At 41.2% G+C, this 27,551-nt stretch overlaps 1 protein-coding gene across 1 annotated transcript; it reads right to left on the reverse strand.

The window, feature by feature from the left end:
- Positions 1 to 6: 6 nt before the first annotated feature.
- On the reverse strand, positions 7 to 27,513 carry LOC113542247 (leucine-rich repeat-containing protein 43). Its single transcript, XM_026939633.3, has 12 exons — positions 27,321 to 27,513; positions 26,351 to 26,590; positions 24,004 to 24,114; positions 22,946 to 23,085; positions 20,437 to 20,675; positions 15,813 to 15,976; positions 14,829 to 14,934; positions 14,115 to 14,269; positions 10,550 to 10,621; positions 9,929 to 10,141; positions 6,036 to 6,102; positions 7 to 303 (listed from the first exon to the last, which is right to left on the reverse strand). The coding sequence occupies exons 1-12, from the start codon at positions 27,414 to 27,416 to the stop codon at positions 152 to 154; spliced, it is 1,755 nt and encodes a 584-aa protein (XP_026795434.2). The 5' UTR covers positions 27,417 to 27,513; the 3' UTR covers positions 7 to 151.
- Positions 27,514 to 27,551: the final 38 nt, after the last annotated feature.

Genomic DNA, 27,551 nt, shown 5'->3' on the forward strand with positions numbered 1-27,551 from the left:
ATATGTTAAATGGTTTTCTCCTCAAATTTATTTCAATATACAGTAAAAACATACAAGCTACACAAAATGGGTTATGCATAAATTTGGTTCTAAGATATTCAGCAATGAAAAATACTGAGCAGAACAGTATGAAGCCTTATCGACACAGAGCCTATTTTGTTGAGTTTAGATAAAATGTTTGTGAATCAGAGGTCCACTTGTCCAACTGAATGCTGAACTCCACAGTTAAAGGCTCCACCATGGAAAGGTTGCTTTCATCAGCCAAAGCCTCAGGCACAATCTCCTTGTATCCTTTTTCTTTTCCTATTAAAAGACACAAGAGAATTTCTCCAAAATCTAAAGAACACTTGAATGGGATGAGAATACTCTATTTTGATTCTGAAGGACAAGAACTGACAATGTTTTGGCAAATCTAAAGCGTTTACTACTCTGTCATATAACACTGAATTGTTGTTTTTTTGTATGAAGCTTTCATAAGAGAAGCACCTATATAAATAAATCTTTTTTTTTTTTCTATTTGTAATAGAAATATCCATTTTAGAAGCTTGTTCACCTATTCAAGGCTGTGGCTCAATTTATTACATGCATATCTTTAGAATTATTAATATGCTTCCCCCGCAGATGTGTATGCAGCATATCTTCAACTTCGACTACCTTCTTGTTAGTGTTTTATATGCTGGAATTCTATTATGTTTTTGCCCATCAAAGCATTACAATACCCAGCATGCAGTGTGCAATCCCTACCACAATCAGTCAGTCCTGACCAATGACTGTATGAGAGGACTGTATTGTAACAGCGAGTCAAAAGTGAAGCCAAAATTTCTCTGAGGTCCTCTAGTGGCTGGCTGCAGTACAATTTTTAACCTCGGTCATTCCCATGTTAGTGAATGGAGACTGAGCCAAATTTCCATTTTAAGTTACATCACCACAAATTAATTTCAGGAATAGTGTTCTGTCATTTTTACAAGTTCAGTTGAACTTAATATTTCCCACAGTAGTTTTCCTTAGAATAAATGTTCTTTATAGGATGATAAATAAAAGGGCCTGTTTGATGAGGTGATTGATGACTTCGGATGATGACAATTAAGCCTCATGAATATGCATGTTTCCAGCACGCACCTAAAACTCTGCACAGTTCTATAGCAAAGCAATACCTTGTTCTGCTGTAAATTGTTCTACCAGACCCTCAGTGGGGAGTTCTTTGCAGTTTTTCCAGTATGTTATGCATTTTGATATCCAAGCTAGGTCCTTGTACTGATATTATAACTATCAAACCAACGTGACTGAACAAAGTGATAGAACAAATCAGCTAACACTAGCAAATTTCATAATAATTTAGTGACTGTATGACCTTAGGGAACACTCAAAATATTTTGGTAAGGTTAGAACTGCACCGACAAATGTCATATAATGGAAACAGAGGCAGATGTAATTGTAGGAAGAACAGCCTTGATGAACATCCGTGCAAACAATCCAAAACATTAGGCAAGTTCAAAGTCAGAAACAGGCTTAGGCCAGGCGATTGGCAAACAGGATACCCTAGGCTTGGCAAAACACAGAAAATGAGGAAAAGATCAAGGTCAAAGCAGAATAGCTGTGGCAGAGAAAACAGGCTTGGTAATGTCAGAAACACAGGTAAGCTGAACATATACTTTGCAGTGTGTGAGAGTCTCTTTTAAAGGGTGACTGTATGTGTGTGATTGAAAACAGGTGTGCTTAATCAAAAGTGTGTGTTCTGGGAAGTGGAGTCCGAGATGGCCATGTTTGTAGGCCACAGTGCATGTTGGGAATTAGAGTTTATTGTCTGGTTTGACCTGACAGTGCCCCCCTTGAAGGGCTTACTCTGGTAGCACTGCTTTTCCTGGGCTTCCCCCAGGACATGGACCAGAGCGTTCAGGATGACTGACGTGGAATTCTTGACATAGGTTTGGGTCAAGGACCTGCTTGAGGTGTTGGTGGGTTTTCTCCCAGACCTGCTCGCTCTGCCGAAACCAGTCATCCACTACAGGTGAGTTAGCATTCCACGGGAACAAGGGGGGCTAGTACCCAAGCACACACTTAAATGGGGTGAGTTGCATGGCTGAGTGGCACAGGGAATTTTGTGTGTACTCTGCCCATGGCAGGAACTGGGCCCAATCCTCTGGGTTGGATGTGGAATCCCGAAGTACCGGAACACATGGCTGAAAAGGAGTTCGGCCATAGCAAAAGTGGAGGGGAGGCTAAGGAGTGGGATAAGGCACAGGAACTACTAAGATGGTGGTGTTACCTCAGGACTCCGGCAGATCAGTGAGGAAATCGATCGGCAGGTGTGACCAGGGCTGTTGGGGTGTGGCCAGTGGTAGGAGCTTACTGGTGGGCAGGGTTTTAAGCGCTTGGAGCAGGCAGTACAAGAAGATCTCCAATACTTGTCCTGCAGCAGATGGTAGGTACGCTGGGTTCCCGGGTGGCCGGCTGCAATGGTTCTCAGGTGGGTAGGGACACAGAGCTTATTTGGAGGGCATGATGGAGGAATCGGCTGCCGGGGGGGTATGAAAAACGGCCCGATCCAGTTCCCAGTCAACAGCGCCCACGACCGGGGGTTCAGGCACTTGGCGGATCTGAGGTATTCTAGGTTCTTATAGCCAGTATAGATGGTAAATGGGTGTTCAGCCCCCTTGTGCTAAAGCTGCCTCCAGCACTAGTTTGATGGCCAGCAGCTTCTAGTTCCCAGTGTCATAATTTGGCCAGGGAAAGCTTCCTAGAGAAGAAAGCAACGGGGTGGAATTTGGGCTTCTCCACAAACCACTGCGAAAGAATGGCTCCAACTTTGGGCTGGTCCATGGACACTCCATCGGTGCCCAGGAACGAAATGGTGCATTGGTGGAAGTCGCACTTTTCCCCCTTCACATACATAGTGTTGCAGGAGGTGCTGAAGGACCTGGTGGACATGATGGACATGAGCATCGAAAGAGAGGGAGTAGACCAGGATGTCATCAATATAAGCAATCACATATTTCCCCAGCACATCCCTCAGGACATCATTGATCAGGCACTGGAACACTGAGGGGGCACTAGAAAGTCCATACGGCATCACACAGTACTCATAGTGGCCCGAGGTGGTGCTAAAGGCTATCTTCCATTTGTCCCAGCCGATGCGGGGGATGTGGATGGCCTGATGTTTCCCTGCTGGAGCACCTCCTGAATGTACTCCTCTATTATCTGCTGCTTGGCCACGGAAAGGGGATAGACCTGGCTGTGAGGGGGTGTTGTTCCAGGTAGCAGCGCAATGGCGCAATCGTAGAGATGATGTAGGGGTAGCCCACTGTCCTTGGCTTTGCTGAAAACCTTGCTCAGGTCCTGTTACTCAGGGGTCACGGTGAACGAGGCATGGTTCTTGGGGCTTTCTATGGAGGTGGAGGCTATGGTTAACTCAGGGACTGGGAGACAGTGGTTCAAACAGCAGGGGAACCAGCAGGGACCAGTAAGAGATTTGGGGATTGTGCAGCTCCATCCACGGGAAGCCCAGGATGTGCGGATTTTTTGGTGAGGTGGTGACCAGCAGTGCGATGTCCTCATTGTGGAGCGCGCTGACCTGATGGGGGAGGGTCTGTGTGCAGTGGGTGATGGTTCCTCCCCGATGGGTCCCCCTTTGATTGCCTGGATCTTCAGTGGGTGTGGCAGAGGTTGAGTTGAGGTGTGTCATTGTGTCCTGACTGACAAAGTTCCCTGGTGACCCCGAGTTGATCAGTGCTCTCAATACAGACAGCACATCTGAGTGTTGTACTAAAATGGACAGTGTAAAAGCATGGTAAGAGAGAGACTGGAATGGACTCACCATTTGTGAGTGGGGGCTGAGGCTCCCACTTGTGAGTAGACTGGTCCGCTAGTGCGAAGGGGGCACTGCCCAATGAGGTTGTCTGGCTGGCCACAGTGGAAGCAGTGGTGTTCTCTGCATCACCTCTCCCTCTCCGCCTAGCTGAGCCGTGCACGGCCCAGCAGCATGGGCTCTGCAGGATTGCTGGCACTGGGAGAACCTCCCTTGCACCGGGGTGGACGATTAGGTGGATTAGGTGGTCGAGTTGAATGATCTGGTCGATGAGCGAGTTGTGGGTAAGCTGTTCATCACGGCATGCCACCTCTGTGAGGATTTCAGGGTTGTCCATGTTATTCCAGCCACTTCCTACTGCAATCGTGTGGAACTTGAGAGCATAGTCAGCCACTCAGCAGGATCCTTGGACAATGGTGAGGAGCTCCTATCCAGCCTCCTTGCCCTTGTGGTCAAACATATAAAACATATGTGATAAAACAGCTCCGTAAACTGCTCATAGGACGTGGGTTCACCTCTCTGCTCCCAAACTGACGACGTCTACTTTAATGCCCACAGTGCGCAATCTTCTTTGGCTCTGACATCCCTTTGTGGCTGGTGAAATACAGAGAACACTGAGGCAAAAAACCTTTACATTGGGATGTGTCACCTGAGAACTTACCCAGTGTGGGCATTCGTGAGCAGGCTGCGGAAGCCGGTGCACAGGGCTGCGTGGTTGCAGTGACGGCTTGGGAGCGAAGATTAATCTTAGCATTGAGACCTGGCAAATGTTGCCGCTCCTCTCCCATCAACTGCCAGTGAGCTGTGATGGCTTGCCGCTAATCTGCCTCTTCTGTTGCATCCATGTTATCAGTGACATATACTGTCATGTAATGGAGACTGATGCAATTGCAGGAAGAACAGCTTTAATGAAAGTCTGTGCAAGCAATCTAAAACACTAGGCAAGGTCAAAGTCAGAAACAGGCTTAGGTCAGGCGAATGGCAAACAAGATACACTAGGCTAGGCAAAACACAGAATACAAGCAACAAGATCAAGGTCAAACCAGAAAAGCTGTGGCAGAGAATTCAGGCTTGGTAACGTCAGAACACAGGTAAGCTGAGCATGTGGGGAATTGGAGTTTGTTGTCTGGTTTGACCTGACAAAAGAATGACCAGAGAATATAAAATGACCGGAGAATATAAAAGCATTTCTTCAGATGAGTAAAGCTTGATGAAAATCATGGAGAGCAGTGTTTTTTTTCCCTTAAAAATAGGTTGTGTTGATATTTTCAGTTGGTACCTTATGTTACATTTATGGCATTTGGTAGCCACCCTTCACCAGAGCAACTGACATTTTATCTCATTTATACAACTGAGCAGTTGAGGGTTAAGGGCCTTCTCAATGTGGTAGCGCTGAGATTTGAACTCACAACCCGCTGAGCAGTAGACCAACAGCTTAACCACTGAGCTACCACTGCCCACATTAGCTGGTTATGCTTACGTTACTTTGATTAAGGTAATGGATAACGATCTTGGTAAAACGGTAAAATCAATATAGCTGCAAAAAAAATGCATCTACAGTTTAACATTTTACGTATTAATTAGTAACACTGTACTTACCACTATGACTTAGCCAATGTGCCATTTAAAGTTTAGGTAATTCATTTTATGTTCACTTTAAGTCATTTATTGTGGACGTGCATGTACTGCGGCCATTGATACAGGTGAGAGGTGCCCATCTGGCTGTATCTACTGTGTACGCTTTGGCTCCAAGGACATTACAGTGCAGAAACTGGCTCCAATTTTTTTGCAAGATGACAATTCCCATTCTGACCCAAAAAAGGCTTCAAAAAGCACAATGGGACCGAAAGGCACAATGTTGTCCACTCACATATACAGTCATTTTGTCCTGACAGTTATCCACTGATGTTTTAGGTAATAAATAATTTAGTACTGCTAGTGGTGTAGTACTCAACATCAGATATCTGTCTCAAAGTAGATATAGTTGTTCAAAAAACTTCTTCCATTTACGCAATACATCAAGAGGGGTTTTTCCCCAGTATTTAGGTCAGGAAATCCTTCCAAGAAAGGTGACATAGTGTAGGACAAAATGCACTGTAGGCCAAAATGTATCACTAAAATTAAAATAAAAGTAAGAGTTGTTTCGAAGGATATTCCAAAAATTTATTGGGATACTGTTGGATTAATTAATATGAAATACATAATTATTTAATTATAATGTATTTATCACCTTTTAAAGAAGTTGGCTTTAATATCTTTTCTTCCTTGTTTTCTTCTTTAGGCTTCTTACTTTTCTCCTGTGGAAGACATCATTGTTATGAAAGTAAAAGCAATTAGGTTGGACAGTATGTTTTTGTCTATTCACGGAAATTTACCTTAGCTCTGACAATCATAAAACACAACAACAACAACATCAGCAATAATAATAATAATAATAATAATAATAATAATAATAATAATCATCATCATCATCTGAGATTTAATGATATAATGATTCATCAGACTATCAAAAGAAAAAAACTGGTGTTTTATACACATGTATACATGATACGTTTAATGCAAAGTCACATGGTGACCACATGGTGTCCTCCATGATGAATGCTGTTCTCCATATCTTGATGACATCCTGTGTTATTTTAAGACCTGTCGTGAACATGTGGATGACTTGAGGTGACTATTCTCCAGAAGTTGAGAATATGGCATTGCTCTGACCTAAAAAGTGTGACCTCTTCAAATGGTAGGTCAGATGTATTGGTGATTTGGTTTCATGGTAGCCAAATGGATCCAGAAATATGGAAGCAGTGTGGAAATTAAAAGAAATTGAGCCAAAGACAGTAGATGAAGTTAGAACACTCTTAGGATGACAAGTTTAGGCACTAACATTTATAGTCTATACAAAGTACTATATAGTTCAAACTGTTGGCATATTGTTACATTCAGCCAGACTTAGTGCCACAGGGCATCACTGGGTAGGGTAACTGGCGAATTTTCATTTTGATATCAAGTACAGGCCTGAGAAGGCAGATCCAGATGCTGAACCTCCCAGATAATTTGAGAATCTCTGCCACTAGATGTTATCTCCACCGTGTTGCGAGACTATAATCATACTACATGAAGCAACATATTAATCATCTTTCTTCTTCAATGTGGTGAGACACTTGTAACCTTTAAGTCAAAGATCTAGGCATAGGCAGAAAGCTAGTACCACACCATATTCAGGAATGTCACAAAGAAACGAAACAATGTGTCCCAGAGGACATCGATGGTTTTCAGAGTATGTCTACTCACGTTCCCTTAGATAGCACACTCTTGTGCAGATAGAGAACTGACTCTTACTCTGTCTTGATACTAGTAATACTTCCACATACTTGTTTAGGGTAGACTCAGAAAAAGATGCTTCTAGTTGACAGTGCAAGTAAGGGGTTTACACCTAGTGTGTCACACCAAAGTAAAAAATCAGCTGCATACAGCTGGTGCGTAGCTGGAGCTTACACACTCACAACAATTTCTCTGGCCCCTTGAAAACATTCCAGTATGTTGGGGTCACTCCCAGGGGCCATACTCATGGTTTCAAGGTACACTGCAAAAAAAGACTCATTGAATTTACTTAATTCAATTGTGTACATCGGTTCAATGTGATTGAATTGAATTACATTAACACAGTTTGTTTTTGTACATCCAACATGATTTGATCATGTATTTTCAAAGCCATAAATAAAATTGAACACTGTGCTCTCACCTGAACTGAGGCTCAAACATAGAACACTGGCATGTTGCAATAGTCACATTACCACTATGCTATTCTACCATCCATATTTTATTTGTGTTAATTTAATACTATAGTTATAGTTCTCATCAGTGCGAACATGTTCACAGGATTTCATAATGTAATTGGTTTACATTAAAACTACTAATTTAAAACTTGTTTAAATGTTTAGTATAAACAATGAAATCACGTTTTGATGAGAAACTTAATATTTTATGTAAACTATACATAATATATTCTAACAAATCTGACCAAAAACATATTCCCTTTTTTTTTTGCAGGGTATGTGGTCTGCTGTGCCCCTCTGACCCCAATGTCAGGGACAGGGGACAGTAGAACTAGTCTGATGGGTAGAGGGCATGGAGGGCACATCATTAATGTCAACAACAGGTGGGACCATGGTCTGTTCAGCCAGAATGGGGCAATCAGCAACAGTGGTTGAATAGTCTGTTGAATGTGCAGCAATAGTATCCATAATAGTGGCAGTAGTGGGAAGGCATACGTCAGTAGATTAGGCCAGTCATGTGCCAATGCAATCAGTGGACCAAAACTTCTTTCTCTGCCTTGTCTATTTGCAAATTGAATTCCACTCTGTCATAAGTGTTCCAAATGAACCAAACTACCTTTATTTGGACTTACCAATTCCCAGGTATCGGTTTGTTCCTCTGCTATCTGATTGTATCAGTCCTGTAGTTGATCTCAATGACAGGAGGTGCGCATCTGCTCACTCCCAGAGTTTATTTGCCCACCTCAACATCACTTGCAATTTTGTGCCCCCTGGGTAGTTCCTGAAAATGTTGCTCTAGCCACACAGCTTTCATTTCATGGATGTTGATGTAATAAAAGAGGCATTAAGCCCAAACCTCGCTGAGAGTCCTCTGTCATTTTTATTTCCCGTCTTGCAAGTAAAACACCTAAAGGTATACCTTGAAGCTTGAAAATGCATGTACTGCTCATCAACAATTATGACACATGGTTCTATGATATGGCTGACACTGAAATAGTCTAAGGTGGAGCATTCCCAGGATTACCACTAGGTTTGCTGCTCTCAACATCCCTGACAGATGCATAAATTCTGTATGTAGATGGTAGTTGCATGGCTTGTGAATTGCCATTCTTGTAACCGACTTTCAATCCAAGAGCTTCCATATCTCTGTGGCTTGTCACTTGTGTTGAGACTGTCCACACTGCAGTTAGTTGTTGAGAATGAAACGTATGCACAGACCCTGACATTGCAGGACCTCTAGGGCAATTCTCACACAACATGTGAACACCAGGGGTAACTAAAGGTAACACAAAAGGAAAGGACCCTGAATTATTGCCCATTTTTCTAGTAGTGACTGCACTTTGCAGTTGTCTTGGGTCTTGTATCTCAATGGAGCAAATCCCATAGACAGTGGTGGAAATGTAAATGAACCCTGCAGATAGTGTGTTCAGTAGCTACTGGTGTGTTGTGATCAAGCTCCAATGCCCCAATTTCAGAGGGGAGAAACACACCATGCTTTAGAGACTTTATCATGCTCTGTCCTGGCATGAAACTACTCTTGCGTTCTTGGCAGCAGCAGCATCAGTGTGGTCTGTGCTGCATACTGTGTAGCTCCCTCCATCTGCTGTTGCGGTCTCTGAACCCCAGTTCCACAGGAGTAATGTGCCGGTGCAAACAAGCAATCGGGCATGTATTTTGATCTTGTCTCTGACAGAAGGAGTTGATCATTTACTGTTTCCTTAGCCTGTGCACCAAAGCCCTTGGTACCAATGGCATTTGATCCATCCAAATTTTTCCTCATCTGCAGATTTCTTGTACCCTGTTGCTAAGACACGGACTGCTCAGATGATGAGTTATCAGCACTTTCCATTAATGTGTGCCTCAGCAGAATGAGATACAGCCACTGATAGCACATCAGGGTCTGTCTCAGTATGCAAGACAGTTGTATTAGAACGCTTTGAGCTCTGTACTTCCTTGTGCAGTTGCATTCCTGCTAACAGCTCTTGGATTTGGCCTATGCCCACTGCCAGCTCCTTTGCAGTAATGGCCCTTGCTTCTTCTTAGCATTTAGAAATGTTATAAAATATTCCTTGACTATACTCCGACTATACTAAGTCATTAAATATTTGACTATACTGACTATACTAAGTCATTAAATACTGTTTCTGTGACTACTAAACAACTGCATAGTTCATTGAAATAAAGTGGAACTGAACTACAGTCATAAGGTTTGCTTTGCTGTTGGTAATTGTAAAAGAAACAAGCAAACAGGAAAACTCCATTAGTTCCAAATGAAACCACCCTGGTAGTCCAGAACAGAGGTAAGTATGCTTTTTTATACTTCAAATAGTTTTGAGAGTTAATGACCTACCTTTTCCTGGGTGACTGCTGTTCTGATGGCGTGATCTGAGTGCTGTACCACCAAGTCACACTCCTCTTCGATTTGATATTTTCCTTCCAATAGATCTTTCAGCTGTACATGTACTGACCCAAGGGTTCGCTTGATAGGTTGTTCAGGTATCAGCTGGAGCTCTGACTCTTTTTTTTTCTTCTTAACTTTTGATTTTGTACCTGCCATTGTGGCCTAACAAAACATTAAAATCCCAAATTAGAAAATTATGCTAGTGTATTTTCTGAAAACATGATTTCTGTTAAGTATGATTATTTAGAAACATTATTATTTAGATTGATGGCTTATTTTGAGACTACTAGTATTAAACTGGTATAGGGGCAGCATGGTGCTACAGTGAGGTGGATTGGTTAATCTCAATTGCCCCTTGGTGTGACCGACTGTGTAAGTGTGTGTGTGTGTGTGTGTGTGTGTGAGTGAGAGAGAGAGATAACCCCAGGATGTATTACCACCTTGTGTCCAGTTTTCCAAGGATAGGCTCTGACTCTACCATGACAGGATAAAGCAGTGAAGAGGCACTCTGATGAAACAGTTGTCTACGATCTACTGTTAAGAGCTCCTATCTAGAAGACAGTACTGTACCTCTTTTTCTTTCTTGTTTGCTGATGCTTTGATTCCAGTGCTGTCAGCAGGAGGGGCAGGCCAGGACAAAATCTATAATACATCATTAAAAGTGTCAGTCTAATGAGCTAAACTGCAATTCAGGTGAATTGTAATTCATCTGATGCGCTTATATTTATTATATAATTTACTAACTAATAGGCCTTTCATGCATTTTACTGATTTGTCATTATTATTCAAATAAGCAGCAAGCACATACAACGTCCACCAACGTAACCTAAGCTAGTTGAGCACTTAGATTGTGAACTATGAACATACGTATTCCAAATATGTACTTGTTGACTACACTTTATTTTGGCACTTTATTTAAGGGCGTTTTCAGACCTAGTTCGTTTGAACACTCAAAGTGGTCTCAGGCCAATATAATGTGTATATGTGAACACAAACGATCTCAGACCCCATTCCGTGGTTTCACTGATTTGTGCAATGTAAACACAAAGACACACCAGTCCACTTCGCGTTTTGTTATGCCAGAAGTACCTTGAGGCTTGCCATAGGTGCCATCTTCCGTCACTGGTAAAAACTTTTCACAATGTCTGGTCGTGGGGTTGTATGGTCTCAGGAGGAGACCACTGCACTTATTGATATTTGGAGAGAGGATTGCATTAAATGTCTAATTAAAATATCCTCAACACATAAGAATATAAAAATTTTTCTTTTGTTTTTGCAAAAAAATTAAGGATAGAGGTTACAACAGAACAGCACTGCAGTGTTGTGTAAAAGTAAAGAATTTATGCCAGTAGTACTTGAGCATCCCGGAGAAAATGCAACGAAGTGGGGACTCCGCTGAAATTAAGGATTCCTGTCCCTTCTACGATTATCTAGACGAAATTTTAGGGGCAACTCTTGTGCAAATCCAACGAATGTTGTCGAGGGGGGAAAATGTGGACCTACAAAGTATAACACTAAAAAGAATAACAAAGAATAATACTACCCATAATCCAATGCTGCACACATAGGTGGGGTCTGAGTTCTTAAGGAGTTGGGTGTGAACAACAAGGGGCCTGTGCCCACATCAATACTAAAGAGGACCAAAAAAGAAAATGGTCCCCTTTTAAGTCCACTTACATTGTGAATATCAAAAGCACTGAGATCACTTGCAGCTGGTTCCCTTTCTGGTTCACTTTAAGCAAACTGAGTTTAGTTCATTTAAAGTGTACTATATGTGAAACCACCCTAAGGGTACCCACACTGGAATTTTGTAACACATTGATAAACATTGCATATTTAATTTTTTTGATAAGGCATAGGTAACAACCATGAAAAGCATAGTGGTTGGTAGCTGAGTACATATTGGAAGGGGGTGACACCAGTGGAGGAGTGAATAAGCAAATTTTGGACATATTCGGCACAGGGAAGGTTCTAGTCATGCTGGTGGAGACCTCCCAGTTTCTTGGTTTAGGTGTTCCCCCTGCCCAATGGACTGTAGGTGATAACCTGACGATAGACAAATGTTGATATTTAGTTAATGTTTAACTTGCAAAATACCATAAACATGAGGTGAACTGAACTCCCCGGGCTGACACAACGTCGTCTGAAAGGCTGTAACACCTAAACTGCTAAAATCTACAGCTACGTGAGACTAAGGATGCTGTGAGAAGGGTAGAGGTTCCACTAGTCCAGTGGGTTGTTGCCTTGGGGTACAGGACTATGCACATACTAAGCAAGACTTGACAAGCCTTGTGACATCAGGAGAATTCATGGACCACCAGAATTTGTTTTTCACTAACTTGCCCGGGTGTCTGGAACTGAGCAAGGTATGCACCAACTGGATTTCTGGTTCTCTCATACTCAGAGATATGTAGGTCTTGCCTGGAAGGCACTCTGGGAGGATTTGGTCTTCTTGTTGTGAGTGCTAGATGTCTTTCCAGAACTTTCTACATGTGACCCCTCATACAGGCAAGACAGTCCATCAGCTTTAATATTCTTATTTCCTTCTCTGTAAGAAAGAGTAAACTTAAAGCAAGTAAAAAGCGAGTTCCACCCCTTCCGACCAGTTTTGCCATTCTTCAAGAGCTGCTTTGATTGCTATGAGCTCTCCCACGTCATAATTTTCTGTACTTTCATTTTGTGATTTTGTGGAAAGAATGCACAAAGATGAAGTATTGGGTGGATTGCCCTGGCATTGCAAGAAGATGGCTCCAGTTGCACTTTTGGAGGCATCTACTTTGATGATAAATGGGAGCGAAGGATCTGGATGATGGAAAAGGGGAGCACTGGTGAATAGAGTCTTCAGTTTCTTGAATGAGTGGACCATCTCAGAGTTTTCAGTTTGTCTCTTAGGAGTGAAGCCAAAACGGAGCTCAAACAGGCAAAGATTTGATTGAGTTGACCTAGTAATGTGAGTGCCAATCAGAGTTTGTGCACTTCTGCTGGATCCACAGTTCCAGTCAAAGCCTTCTGTAATGTGGAGGTTCATTACAATAGTCCACATTACAATAGTCACAACTGAGAACAAACGGCAACGCTTCACAATTATGTGAGTACATGTGCTTTATAAACATGACTGACAGGAAATGAGCATGATAGTCCTAGAATTCAGGTAGACTGCCCTCATATTCATTTCAAATTTCAGAATTCCATATTTGTTAATAGTATATTCATAAAGCTTTGAGACATCTACTATGAACCAGCCACCTGATATCTTACCTTTCAGGAAGGAAAACGACCCTGATATTGGATGTTCTTTAACTGAAGTGTCCAAAATTTTTCACTACAAATCTTGCTTTATAAACATATTATGAAGTCCTATTACAATGCAGGGATAAGGACTCATCAAATAGAATTAGAATTCATTCTGGGCTTCGGGTGGCATTGTGGTACAGCGGGTAGCCTTGCCAGATCATAGCTCCAGGGTTGATGACATATGTGTTTTAAATTTTATTTACCAATATGTTGGTCTTTTCACTTTGGTTAATGGTTTCGTACATTTTCCACAATGCCTTTCGACTACCTACTGATAGTGGTGCCCTTGGGATTTTGCCCTCACTTCATCTCTACATAAAGAGATTGACGAAGCAGCAATTTAGTCCTTTAGTCTCTCACCTCTCTCACATCTGTACACTCTGCTCAAACAGATCATTGGCATTGTGCTCAAATGGGACATTGTTATAATGACATTATAACTGTGCTAGCAATGTTCCCCTGCAATGTGAGAGCAGCACACAACCTTTTTTCTCATAGGAATAACACCAACCAATAAAGAAACACCAGTATCACTAAACACTTAAAAATATTTCAAGGTCAAAGCCAATATGTCAGCTAAATAAATAAGAATGTCTCAAAAGAAGGTCTAAAACAAAGTCACTAATACATGAAACATCTGTCATCTCACAAGTATTGGAATAAACCTTTCCTAAATCCTTCATCATTTCTTTATAAAAGATATATGCAATGCTGTAATGAATGTGTTATGAAGGGTACCCATTATATAAAGCATTACACTTATTGTTATACGTTTATTATTATTATGTCTGTTATTACTATTATTATTTTTATTAATGTTGTAGTTATTTTTAGGTCAAACCTTCTGCTCTTCCACAGTGAGCCAAAGGCCTCGGAGAATAAAGTTCTTGAGAGCTGCCAGGTCTCTGATGCGGTGTGTGCTTGCATAATTAAACTCAATTACTTCAGCCCACTCTTGCTTTGATGTCCAGTTCATAGCTACAGGAATGCTGAAGGCTTACAGAGACAGAGAGTGAGAAAAAAATGAACTGAGACTTGGTGTGTGACCATCACTCAAGAAAAACAGACACATTATTATGTTGATAAGTTGGGAGATGGGAATGCAGGCCAAAAGCTTTCTCAAAAGCAATGCATGCAAAAAATAAACCCAAAGATAAAACATTATTGATTATTAATTTGAGATAGTTGTTCTTCTTTACATAATTGTCAGTAATTGTGAGATAATAAACACTGGCCTGGCTTTTAAAAAATGTTTTAAAAAACTACAGAATGAAACGTGTAGCCTTTGGAAGGAGCAGGGTATAATCTTGATTACTTCTATATGTACTGCAGCCATTGTGTCCTATTCTCCAATAAACATTATTAAAATAACAAACAGTGCTGTATATTAAAAGGTTCAGATCAAATTTATTCATCAAATCTATCTATAACAATAATAATAATAGTAAAACTGAAAAAACTGTTGTTTTTATACTATGATATTTGTGGTATGCAGAGATTAATAAACCTTAACAAACTCCAGAGACTATAGAAAATGTTTATGTCAATTGTTTACCATGATTTTGGTGATCTGATGACAAACATGGGATTGGTGGTATACTCTTATTCTCTTGTGGATTTTGTGGGATATTTTCCAGTGTTTGGCCTTTAGCATGAATCTGCTGTGAAAATGACATTTCGAGGGGATACATCAACAAGATTTTTAAACATAATCAAATTCAGTATATTGCGCTCTGTATACACTGTACTCAGCAATTCAAAGCCAACTCTGTTCCTTTATATCCAAAGACCTACATGGATGTACTGTGTATAAATCAAATGTGTCTGCTTGCCATAATTATGTTGTAGAATATCAGTTGAATGGATTACATGTCTAAGGCAGTATTCAGAGTCAGAGACTTATTGATTTATATCAATATTTACTTATGGAAAATTACAAATCTTCAGAGAGGGATTAAGCACCTTCTTAAGTCAATTTAAGTAAGTAATTTCTTAAGTAAATTTTATGCATACTATGCGTATTGTCAGCTGAAGATTATCTGAGGTTGCCAGATTTTTCGTGAGTAGTGTCTAGACCACTGCCCTTAAACACAAGCACATGCCTTTAAGCTTGGAAAAATTCAGGGATAGAAATGACATGAATGAGAAGATAATAAACACTGAAATAAACATCTAACAGGAATGTAGTATATTGCCAGTGTCATAAGACAGAGACATAAGACTGAGACAGATGCAAATGCAGGTAAGCAGCTTTAATGAAAGTCCTTCAGCAAACAATCGAAAAACGTTAGGCAATAGTCCTTGTTAGAATAGTCCTTGTAGTGATCACGGCAAATTTGGCTACATTTAACAATGTGGCTTCCAATCTTATTATTCGGCTTATAAAATAGCACTTTATCTAGCATATCCATAAGACTGAATACAGATGTGTGTAATTTCAGTATTAAATCCACACTACTTGTATGGAACTCAACTCTGAATGTAGCCCTAAAGGCTTAAATTATGCCAAAAAGTAAACTTGTAAGGGAAGTTTACTTACACTTTTCTGCGATTGAGCTTCATCAAGAAATTCATAAGAGACTGAATAGCTGTAGCTGACCAGGGGGAACTCAACTGCACCATCATCCAACAGCAAAGCAGTGTTAGGAGCACCCTTCATCTTTTTAACACATACAGTGACCTCTGCTTCCTCAGAGCTTGATGCTTAAAAAGCAAAAAAAAAAAAGTGCTTGAGCACAAAAGTATAATACATGTGTTCATTATCATTATCATCATCAGCAGCAGCATCAACATCAGTAAACACTTTTCATGATCATGGTGGCTGTGGATCCAGAGTCTATTCAAAACTGGAATACACCCTGAATGGGACGCCACAAAGCAACATGCACACACATTCACACACTCATTCGCACACACATATAGGAGCAATTTAGTGTAGCCAATTCATCTTCCAGCATGTTTCTGGGAGGTCGGAGCTGGCTTTGGGGATCATGGGCTGTGTTAGGGTGCTAGGGAGGTGCGTGTCAGGGGGCTTTGGCGCAGCACAGGAGGTAAGTGTTGCTGTTGTTGGTCTCCGTAATAAGAAGACAGAAAGGAGTCAGTGTGTGCATGGGGACAAAATTGCTCACCCCACTGCAGCTGCGGCACCCTTTTATACTCTCTCATCTTCTCTGTGAGGATGCAGTCATTATTGGCTGCCAGCTGTGCTCTATTCTTCCACCCCACCCCTTGGCCATGTGCTCCCCCACCGTCCACAGCAGTGGTGCTGAAGTGGTGCTGTCTGTTCAGCACCCAATTGGCAGTCATGCAAGGAGCATGCAGTGCTTTGTGCACATGGACTGGAGACTTACCCTCACAGTACCTCGCCCCCAGCTCTGAGCCTACTGTCGGCTGTGTTTGTGCCCACAGTCCAAACCTTTTGTATCCTTCGCCTTGGCCATCCATTGCAGTGGGGTGTAGTCTGTGACCAAGGTGAAGCCTGCCAGAGGGGTAGTAGCAGAGTTCCTCGATGGCCCATTTTATGGCCAGGGCTTCTCATCCCATGGCAGTGTAATGCCATTCTGTGGGGGTCAGTTTTCTGCTCACATACAGGGTGTTCTTCTCCATCAAAAGTTTGGGAGAGCACAGCACCCAGACCTGTCTCTGAAGTGTCCATGTGCATGGTGAAGTCTGAGCTGATGAGCATCTGCTTCAATGTCTGGACCATCAAACCCAGTCTGGTTGTCCCTTCTTTGTTAAATCTGAGAGGGGGAGGCTAGAGAGGAGAAGTTAGGGACAAACCTCCAGTAAGACCCTGCCAACCCCAGAAAGGCACATATCTGTTTCTTGGAGGTGGGTGGTGGGTACTCTTTGACTGCCTTGATCTTTTTTCCTGTGGCTTTATTAGGCCCCAGCTGATGTGGCACCCCAGGTACTGTGCCTCAGTCACCAACTCCATTAGATCCTGCCACTAAGAGGTGGTCAAGTCTTCTCCTTTTTGGACCAAGGTACACCCTGGGGGTTCGGAGGGGACAAGCAGGCTCAAGCCACTTTTTCAATAGATTGATGTGGTAAAGTTGGGTGTTTGCATACTTACCTGGCTGTTGCACACTGGGCCCACAAATTCAAGGACTGTGTAAGAGCCTTGCCAGGAACTTGCAGATGGCACTGAGAAGCAGGAGGAGCACCCAGTCACCTGCCTGAAACTCGTGGGGTTGTGCTGGCTGGTTGAAGGCTCATTGTTGCTCCACCTGTGCCTCCTCTATATGTTGTTTTACTCTGGGGGCCACTCTGTAGATACTCTCCTGCATGTCCTGGATGTACTTGATGATAGAGTGGAATGGGTATGGCTGCTCTTCCCATGCTTCCTTGGTCACGTCCAGTAGCCCTCGAGGTTTTCTCTCAAAGAGGAGCTTAAAGGGGGTGAAGCCTGTGGATGCCTGTGGTGTCTTGCACACTGCAAACCAGATGTAGGGCAGGAGGAGGTCCCAGTTCCTTCCCTCCTACCATTTGTCACAGCATCCTCTTCAGTGTTTGGTTGAAATGCTCGACTTGGCTGTCTGTTTTGTGGGTGGTAGATGGATGTCATGATGTGTTTGACCTGCAACAGCCGGCAAAGGTAAGACATTAATTGTGACATAAAAGGCATACCTTGGTCAGTCAAGAGGTCTTTAGGGATTCTCACATGGCTGAAGAAGAGGACGAGGTCCCTGGCAATGTTCCAGGAGGTGGCTTTTTGAAGTGTGACCGCCTCAGGGTAGTGGGTCCCCGGGCAGATTTTTGAGTGGTCCTACCAGATGCATGCCCACCATCTTGAAGGGGACGCTGTTGATGGGGAGCCGGATAAGTGTAGGTAGGCAACACCTGGTCGGCCTGCTGATTATCTCCTTCCAATTGTAGCACCTGCCTCAACAGTGTTTCAGGCAGTCGTCATCTTTCTGCTCATGCCTGAAGTTGCCCTTGTGGGTCGCCTGGTGAAATAGAGAGGAGACTTGTTTAATGTTGCTATCGGACTCACCCTCCACTCCCACATTGGTGCTGTCCTCCCCCTGGGCCAGGTATGACGGTCGGGCGCAGGCTAGGTTCTGCCGTGGTCGTTTTCACCGTCTCCTGGTCCCAGTGGACTTTGCAGGTGCAGAAGGATCTGCAGGGAACCCCGGCCAGTCTCTCCCTAAAAGCAAAGGCACAGGAAGCTCAGGCACCAAAATCAACTAATAGTGGCCATTCACCTGCACGGTTCCCAACCTGGACCTCAGCAGCAGGGACCTCTCAGTCATCCCCACACACGCAGGAAATCGAGATGCTCCAGCATCTCGGGTAGGTCTGGGGTAGGACCGCTGGTCAGGCTAGGGTGATTGTGCTTCCTGAGTCCAACAGGGCTGGAGTGGGCATGCCGTCTACTTTCACCATGATGGTGGGGGCTCATGGCTGGGAGTGGGCATGCAGGGCACAACCAGCTACCCAGGGCTTATTGGCATCGGGGAAGGTGGAGAGTCTGGTTCAGTGGGCATGGAATAGTCCAGTGGTGAGGTGTTGGTGGGGTGGTTCCTCTGGGTGCTCCTCTCCTGTTGCTCGGGGGGGTTATCCCGGTGGGGACTGAGGGAGACAGGGTGCAGGGTACAGAGTGCCTCGACCATTTCTTTGGGGGTACCAGGGGACTGCATGCTGACTGTTTTGTGTTCTTCAGGTCGCAGAGTCCTTAGGGATTTATCCATGGTGACCCAATCTGTGATTTCGGTTGTGGTTTGCCTTTCTGGCTGCAGCCACGTCTTGGTCGTGCACAGCAGGACGTCCATATCGGTCCTGGAGTGGCCCGCTGTAGACCCACCTGTGGTACTCTGCTGCCGTGTTGGTGGGGGACAGTCCACAGCGTACCAGGATCTCCTCCTTGAGCTTGAACTGAAATATATATAACAAGGCCTTGGCATCGTCTTCCGCCATCATCTTGGCGAAGAGGCACTAGGCATCTTGGCAGTGGTCGGGGAGAGGAGTGGCGGCAGCCATCTTATGCCAGCTTATGGAGGGCTAGTAATTCCTCAGTAGTGGTGCAGATCCCTACTGCCCGCTCTTGGGTAACCCCCTCTTGTTGGAGATTGGTGTTCAGTAGGTGCTTTAGAATTGGGTCCATGATGTGGGTGGGGGCTGGGTCTGTGTTCATGCCTGCATTCTCCAACAGTGTAGTGACTCGCTGCAGCAATGGGCAGAACACAGACACGGCAGAGACAGGATGGGTGGAAAAAAGAGTGAATTTATTTTCTTAGGGTGAGAGAGAAGTGGCAGGGTGGTTTGAGGGTCGTGGACTGTGTTGGGGCACTAGGAAGGCACGTGTCAGTGGGCTCTGTGGGCCAGGTGTAGTGGCGTGGGCTTTAGGGTGGCAGCATCGAGAGGTCTGGTGCTTTCCCATGGGTGCGCGGTGCAGGAGGTGAGCAATGCTGTCGCTGCTGTCATCAGTCTCTGTAAAGAGAAGATAGAAAGGAGTCAGTGTGTGCATGGAGACAGAAATTGCTCGCCCCACTGCAGCTGCAGCGCCGTTTTCTCTCTCGTCTTCTCGGTGAGTGTGAGGAGCCGCAGCAGTCATTATCAGCTGCCAGCCCATGCTCTATTCTTCTGCCCTGCCCCTTGGCCATGTGCTCGCTTGCTGTCCACAACAGTGGTGCTGAAGTGGTGCTGTCTGTTCATCACCCAATCGGCAGTTGTGCAAGGAGAGTGCAATGCTTTGTGCATGCAGACTGGATGCCCGCAGTCACAAGAGATATTTTTTTATATTTTAGCAGCCAGCGTCTCTTATACAAGGCTCCTTTAATGAAATTACAAGTATAATCTGGAACATTTTTTCAAGTGTTTATATGTCGGTTTTGACTGTGCTCTTCTTATAGGATCCAATTAGGATGTACTTGACTGTTAAGGATATACTGTACGTTTTTGCATAATGTAAATGTTATCATTTTAATTATTTTTTTATACTTGTGGCACACAAGTTGCACCATTGAAGAAACATTAAATTGGTTTGAATTTAATTGAAATAATTGGTGCTCAAAACTGACCTTCGGTTAATTGCAAAAATCAAATCAGTGTATTCTAATATCTGCCATACTTAATATTTGAACCTACACTTGCCAACATAACTTTAATACATATGTTTCTTGCAGGCTTACTGACTCTTGGGCAAAATACAATAATATTACCTCTGAGTTGGGCAAGGCCACTGAAGCGATGCCGGTCCTCTGTTGATACTTGATTTCCATCTAGGTAGAGCAAGTGAACTAAGCTGTCCAGTGTAAAGCCGGGGTACAAGGTGGTTAGGGTTAGAGGGTTGCCCTCTAGAACTAAACTCTGTAGGCGAGGCAATCTAGAGAGTGCATCCACAAGAGCATACTGTTCTGTATACCCAGACCAACTCAGATCAAGAGACATCAGCTGGGGCCTACAGTTGGGGCCATGAGAGAGCAAATGGTTACTCAAATGAATGTGAAAAACAGGAAAGGAAGCAGAAAGAAATAGATAGCAAGACCAAGTGTGGCTCACCTACCAAGCCCTTTACCAAAAACTGATATGTAAATTATGTAAATCTAATATCTATGTGACACTTTTTTTTAATTATTTATATTTTACAATGGGCATTGTCACAAAGCAGCCTTACAGAAATATAGATATAGATATAGATTTAGATCCCTAATGAGCAAGCCAGAGGTGATAGTGGCAAAAAAAAAACTCCATGAGATGCATGAGGAAGAAACCTTGAGAGAAACCAGACTCAAAAGGGAACACATCCTCTTCTGGGTGACACCCAGTAGTGGGGTTATGAGTAATTATTCTTCCACACTACTGGGTGTCACCCAGTAGTGGGGTTATGAGTAGTTATTCTTCCACAACTGTATGCTATTAAGTCAAACAGTACTGAGTGTCAGAATCACTTTTTATTTCATTTGAGTTTTTAGCTTTAAATCTAAATACCCAAATGATTTAGCTTTAAATTATAGTATCTAAGTGAAGTTATCCATTGAATAATGATTGAGACTTCATTATTATTCTTCATTATGTCTTCAGGAAGTGCGATTTAGGCTATCCAAGTGAAACATGTCACTGATTTAAGCTACAGCATATAAATAGGTTTAAAAATAATTTGGGAAAAAGTATCCAGCAGTTTTAATCTCCAGATCTGACAGGCCAAGAAATTCATTAAATTTAATTAAATTTAAATGATTGGTCTTAAGATCACTATATATATATGTAGTCACCACTGTGTAAACTGTGTAAACTCTAAAGAGTGATGTGTGTGAAAATCCCAGGAGATCAGCAGTTTCTGAAATACTCAAACAAGCCCATCTGGCACCAACAACCATGCCACAATCAAATTCCACTTTTTCACCATTCTAATGTTTGATGTGAATATTAACTGAAGCTCACAATAACTGCCTGAAGCCTGGAACCCATGGACATCACCAAATGCTGAGTTTCCTCCCTTGAGATGTTTTGCCAGACCTTTACTGCAGCTGCCTTCAGTTGCTGCTTGTTTGTGGGTCTTTCTGCCTTCAGTTTTGTCTTCAGTAAGTGAAAAGCAGCTCAATGGGGTTGAGGTCAGTTGACTGACTCGGCAATTTAAGAACATTCCATTTCCAAGCTCTTGGGTTGCTTTCGCAGTATGCTTTGGGTCATCATCCATCTGAATAGTGTAGTGCTGTCCCATCAGTTTTTCAGCATTTGACTGAATTTGAGCAGAAAGTATAGCTCTATACACTTCAGAATTCATCCTGCTACTTCTATCAGCAGTCACATCATCAATAAACAGTTTCATTAGCAGACATACATGCCTATGCCATAACATTTCCTCCACATGTTTGACTTTTGATGTGGTATGCTTTGGATCATGAGCCCTTCCTTTCTTTCTAAACACTCTTCTCTTCCCATCGTTCTGGTACAAGTTAGTCTTGCATCAGAACTGGTCAGGCTTTTTTAGCTTTTTTTTTTTTTTTTTTTTTTTAGCAAAGTCTAATCTGGCTAATGTCTAATGTGAAGGGGTTTTCTTTTACCAAGGAATGAATTCTGTGATCTTCCAGGCCTTTTGGTGTTGCTGAGCTCACCAGTGCATTCCTTATTTTTAAGAATGTAACAAATTGTTGATTTGGCCACTCCTAAAGTTTCTGCTATCTCTCTGATAGGTCTGTTTTGTTTTTTCAGCCTAATGATGGCCTCCTTCACTTGCATTCACACTTCTTTGGACCGCATAGTGAGAGTTCCTATGGACCGCATAGTGAGAGGTCCAAATGCAAACTCTTGGAATCAACTCCAGACCTTTTATCTCTTTAATTTGTCATTAAATAAGGAGGAACAGGCCACATCTGGCCATTAAACTGCTTATTAATCAATTGTCCAATTACTTTAGAGCGTGTGAAAATGGAGGTACTATTATAAAAAATGGCTGTTATTCCTAAATGATTAATGCAATATTTTTGTTAAACCCTTGAATTAAAGCTGAAAGTCTACATTTCAATCACATTTTGATTGCTTCATTTCAAATCCATTGTGGTGGTGTACAGCGGCAAAATTACGAAAATTGTGTCACTGTCCAAATACTTTATATATATATATATATATATATGTGTGTGTGTGTGTGTGTGTGTGAAAGTGTATCATGTCAAATTTTTGGTAAAAAACAGATATTTGGAAACACAATTTATGTGGTCAACCCCTTACCAAAGATTGGCAGTAAAATACTGTAGGTCTTCAGGAGAGCCAAGCCCGTTGTTACCAAGGCCTAAATGCAGGAGATGAGGAGGAAGGTCTGTGTTCAGAATCTTGAGACTGGAAATCTGATTGCCATAAAGTTCAAGAACCTTTAAATGGATCAAACGAAATGATCATTAATATCATTCACATCACTGTGTAGAAGCACACAGATATGATTCTCGTTCAAGTTTCGACAACATTATATATTAATGAAATAAATAAATGAAGTCTTATTATTACACAATAATAAGTTGTGAGTTGGGATACATGCTCATAGTGAATTATTACTGAAAATTACTGGAATACCTGTCACATGACCCATACCTGTTCACATTCGCCTGATTATTAATCCTGCTGTAAACTGACAGACTCAGACTTAGGATGAGGATCCATGTGCAGAAGTTTTAATTAAAAAAATACAGGGATATACACATAGTCCAAAACACAATCCAAAAACAAGGTCAGAAATCAGGCAGAGATGATCATATTAATAATATATGAATGCCAAAAAACACAGCAAGGTCAAAATACGTGAGTCAAATACAAGAAAACTTACTCAAACACAAGTGAGAGGCAAGGCTTACATACATACACACCTGTTTCTAATCACACAATTCCCTTAAAAAAAACACCAGCAGAAAAAAACCCAGAATGCTTCCTATAGGAGGACATGTACAATGTATTATGTCAAGAACATCGATCAGAAAGTACTGGTAGAAAATAATCAAATATGAGGAGCTTAATGATCTGTTCAGTGTGACTTACATTAGGGGTCATGTTCTCATATCAGCACAAAAGGTGCTCTGGTCAGCAATTTTTTTCTGCAGAAAAAAACTCTGAATGCAACCTAACAGAATTCTGACTAATAACGTGAGCCATCAAAAGACACAGCACTCAGTCATCTCTAAAAACTCCCTCCTTAATGATTAAAGGATTCTAAATGAAAAGGTAGCATGTATGGAGGTTTATGGAGGTAGAAGATGTCAATATGTCCTTTGAAGGACCTGAGAACAATGGTTCCTCACCTTAAGTGTCTTTGGAAGGTTCTTTAAAGGAACCTCAGTGATGTTATTAACAGTTAATATGAGCTCTTCCAGACAACTGAACATCAACAATCCTTCATCAATGACTGACACCTAGAACAAATTAAAAAAAAAAAAATAGAAAGAATGCTTAATAAATAATTCCCAGTGAAAAACTTCCCAGTGAAACATGCTTTTGCAATGAACATATTCAAATTGAAATGAAAATTACAGGTTTCACTTAGAAATTGATAATAATGCGTTCCCATTTCAGAGCAATGTATAAATTGTATTGTATATATCAAAATAAAGTAATAATAAAATGACAAATGTTGCATGTTACAGAGCTCCCCACCAATAAACCACCTACACAAGTTTATTCATATATTTTGACCTGGCAAAACTCACAGTAGCTGATAAAATCTGCAAAATTGGCTCAAGAATTATCTTCCATCAGATTTAAGGGGATAGGAAACATCGCAGACATGACGAGTACAATTATTAATAAAGAAAATGTTACACATAAATGGATCAGCAGTACTTTCATATTCATTTATCCTGTGTGGTTAAGCATCGGAGTTTCCCATGATGGTTTTCTATAACTTCCGCCTTATTAAATTTGAATTTCAAAATTTTTAATATAACACTGAATCCAACATATGGAACTTTAGAGGACTGTACACACAGGCAATCCTGATACAACATCAACATGTACCTACCGTAAAATCAGGTCTTAGTAGGAAAAGTTAGATGTCAATCTGTATGTATAATTTATATTGTAGTTATGTAGTGCCCATAGTGATTATGTACATGATTAATTATCTAAGGATTTCAGTATAGTGTAATTATTATATACATACAAATATTGCACATTAACAGTCACCAATTACAGAGCATATAATGAGTGGTAAATAGAGTTCTAGCTATTGTTCTACATAGTCAGTTTTTGATGTAGGTCATGCAAGTATACTGCATAGTAATTGGAGTTTTACACACTACATACTTCACAGCTGTAGCACACTTATATATCCCCAAATTTTGAACCCCAAGTTTGGGGACAGTAGTTATGTTGTGTTTTCCTTAGCATAGACAAATCTACAATCAATATCCAAAGATGGCAAAATCAGAATACACAAAACACTATCAACTGGAAACAAACAATGCATAAAACAATAGGAGGTTACTTTGTATAGAGGAAATTTGTCTAGATTTGTTGCAATTGCTGTGTGCACCTCAATGGTTATGGTTCTATGACAATGATCAGAAGGTAGACATGCCTATACTAATTCAAGACCTTTACTAGAATAAACTACATTCATTTAGCTCATTTAAATTCAGTAACCACCGTATCCTTGTCATGGTTCTGGTATATTCACAGCCAGTCCCAGGAACACTATGTGTGAGTCAGGAATACACTATGAACACACACATTTCAATTAGGGGCAATTTCAATTGCTGGCAAAATGCTTACTGTGCCATTAAAGTATATAAAGCATGTAAAAGTTAAATGTTAATATAAAAGTTAAATGTCTGCATTTGATTTTGTTGTATTATTTTCATGTTTCAGTTACATTTGATCTTCGATATGTGTTTTAATTTTATTTCTCTGTCTATTATTTTATTGATTATTATTATATTATAAATAATATCGAATATTCAGGTGCCAATGTGACCATTCTGGAGGACACTAACTGACACCATTGTAAACACTACATCAGTAAAAGAAGTGCCATGTGGTGCGAATCCCAAATGATCATCTGCTCAAATGTTGTAACTGTTGTGCAGGACACAGAAACCTTATTTAGAGTTAGTTAGAGCTATTTAAAGTTGACTGTTTTCTACTTTCACCATTTTATATTTATTTGATTGCAGATCAACCGGTAGAGACATACTGCTGTGCACATTTTCTAACCTTATTTGGGTGAGTGATATTCCTTTGTGATAAATAGTTTCTGATAAGCCACAATATCTGATGGTGGGTTTTTTTTTTTTTTTGGCGTGACGTAGAGAAATTATGTGCACTTGCTCTTACGTACATTTTGAAAGTGTGACTGTTCACCCATGATTTGGCTTATGAATATAAAACAACAAAAGCCAGACTTTCAAAATACGTAAAAAAGTATTCAAATGATAAATATAAAAATTATAATAATTAGAAATAATTCTAAATAAGAATTGATATATGCAACACACAATACCATAGTAAGACTGTTTTTTTAAATATATATAAGTATATAATATAAATACTGAAGGCACCATTTTCTGAAGAGCATTACTTAAATCTATTTATTTTGTGTCTCCACTGAGTAGTCTTTGGGAGGGAAAAAAAAACCCTGAAAACCTGACTCACCCCTCTGTCCACAATCCGTAGAGTTGTTAAGGATGAATATATGAAGTCGGCATTAAATTTTTCTGGTGCCTTTACAGCCAGTTCTCTCAAGACTAAGGCCTGAGGACTCCATGAAGCCTCCTCATGCCACGGTGATAGTGGACTTTGGAGTAGGTCATGGAGATTGTCTGACTCCTCTAACTGAGCGCCTGTGCTCTCACCATCATGCCAGTCTTCAGAGCCTCTTAATGTTGGTTTGCGCTGTAAAAGCAAGGATTGTACGCTGTTTTCAGAACTGTATATGCATAATTATTGACTTCCATTCTAATCATGCAAGTGATTTGGATCATCAACTTGGCTTAAGCTAAAAAATATACCATATATGTTATGGTTCCAGAATGAGAATTGTTTTTAGTGTTCACTTGTTTTGATCGATGGGGCCAAAACATTCAGACAAAATCCAAAAAAAAAAAAAAAAGAAAAAGAAAAAGAAAGAGAGAAGTGAAAGTGAAATACATTAAAATAATAGTGCATATATCAATAAGTATTGATATTTGTACATTGATACAGAATGGAACAATATATTACATATAACTTAAACAGTACATTTAGCAGTGTAATTAAAACATGCACTGTTGTATAGTATGATGCATTATCAAGAGTTATTATATCAGGTATTGGCTGTATTGATATTTATTTTCATATAGCATATTTTTGGCTCCTCTCAAAATGAGCTAATGGAGAAAATAATTAGTTTCACATTTATCTTGCCAAATTTGTCATCAGCAGAATAAGACATTGACTTTTGAGTGACTTTCCTAACTAATATCCTTCTGAACACTTGAAAGTGTTTTTACGAAAAAAACATTCATATATCAATTATCTTCAGTAATTTTATTATTTATCAGTAAACATAATGTATCATATGTTTCTCCGGTTATGCAGTGCCAGATGTTTAACTGCATGCCATGTTAGGGATCACTGCACTCACCCAGCTCCCTCTGCCACATGGGAAGCTTTCCAAACACAGGCTGTGAATGAGCTTGTCGATGGCTGATGTAAGCGTGCAACGGGCCATTAGGCTCATGAGCAAAAGCCAGTCGAGGATTAATACTATTCTTAAATTTTTAAAGGTAAAAACATACAATTTCAATGATGGTTACATCTTCTGCACTTCTTCCTAGTCTCTGTGTTGTGTTGTGTATAGTTGCCAGGCAACACA

The sequence above is a fragment of the Pangasianodon hypophthalmus genome, chromosome 24 (assembly GCF_027358585.1).
Source record: "Pangasianodon hypophthalmus isolate fPanHyp1 chromosome 24, fPanHyp1.pri, whole genome shotgun sequence".
NCBI classification, from domain to species: Eukaryota; Metazoa; Chordata; class Actinopteri; order Siluriformes; family Pangasiidae; genus Pangasianodon; species Pangasianodon hypophthalmus.

Bases quoted from the DNA above. Each gene is read 5' to 3' on its own strand.
- LOC113542247 (XM_026939633.3), bottom strand. From the start codon at position 27,416: ATGAGCCTAATGGCCCGTTGCACGCTTACATCAGCCATCGACAAGCTC. The intron at 24,115-26,350 runs GTGAGTCAGGTT...AATTTGTTCTAG, and splicing joins TACGGATTGTGGACAGAGGG to GTGTCAGTCATTGATGAAGG. The intron at 10,622-14,114 runs GTTTGACCTAAA...GATGTATTATAG, and splicing joins TCACTGTGGAAGAGCAGAAG to ATTTTGTCCTGGCCTGCCCC.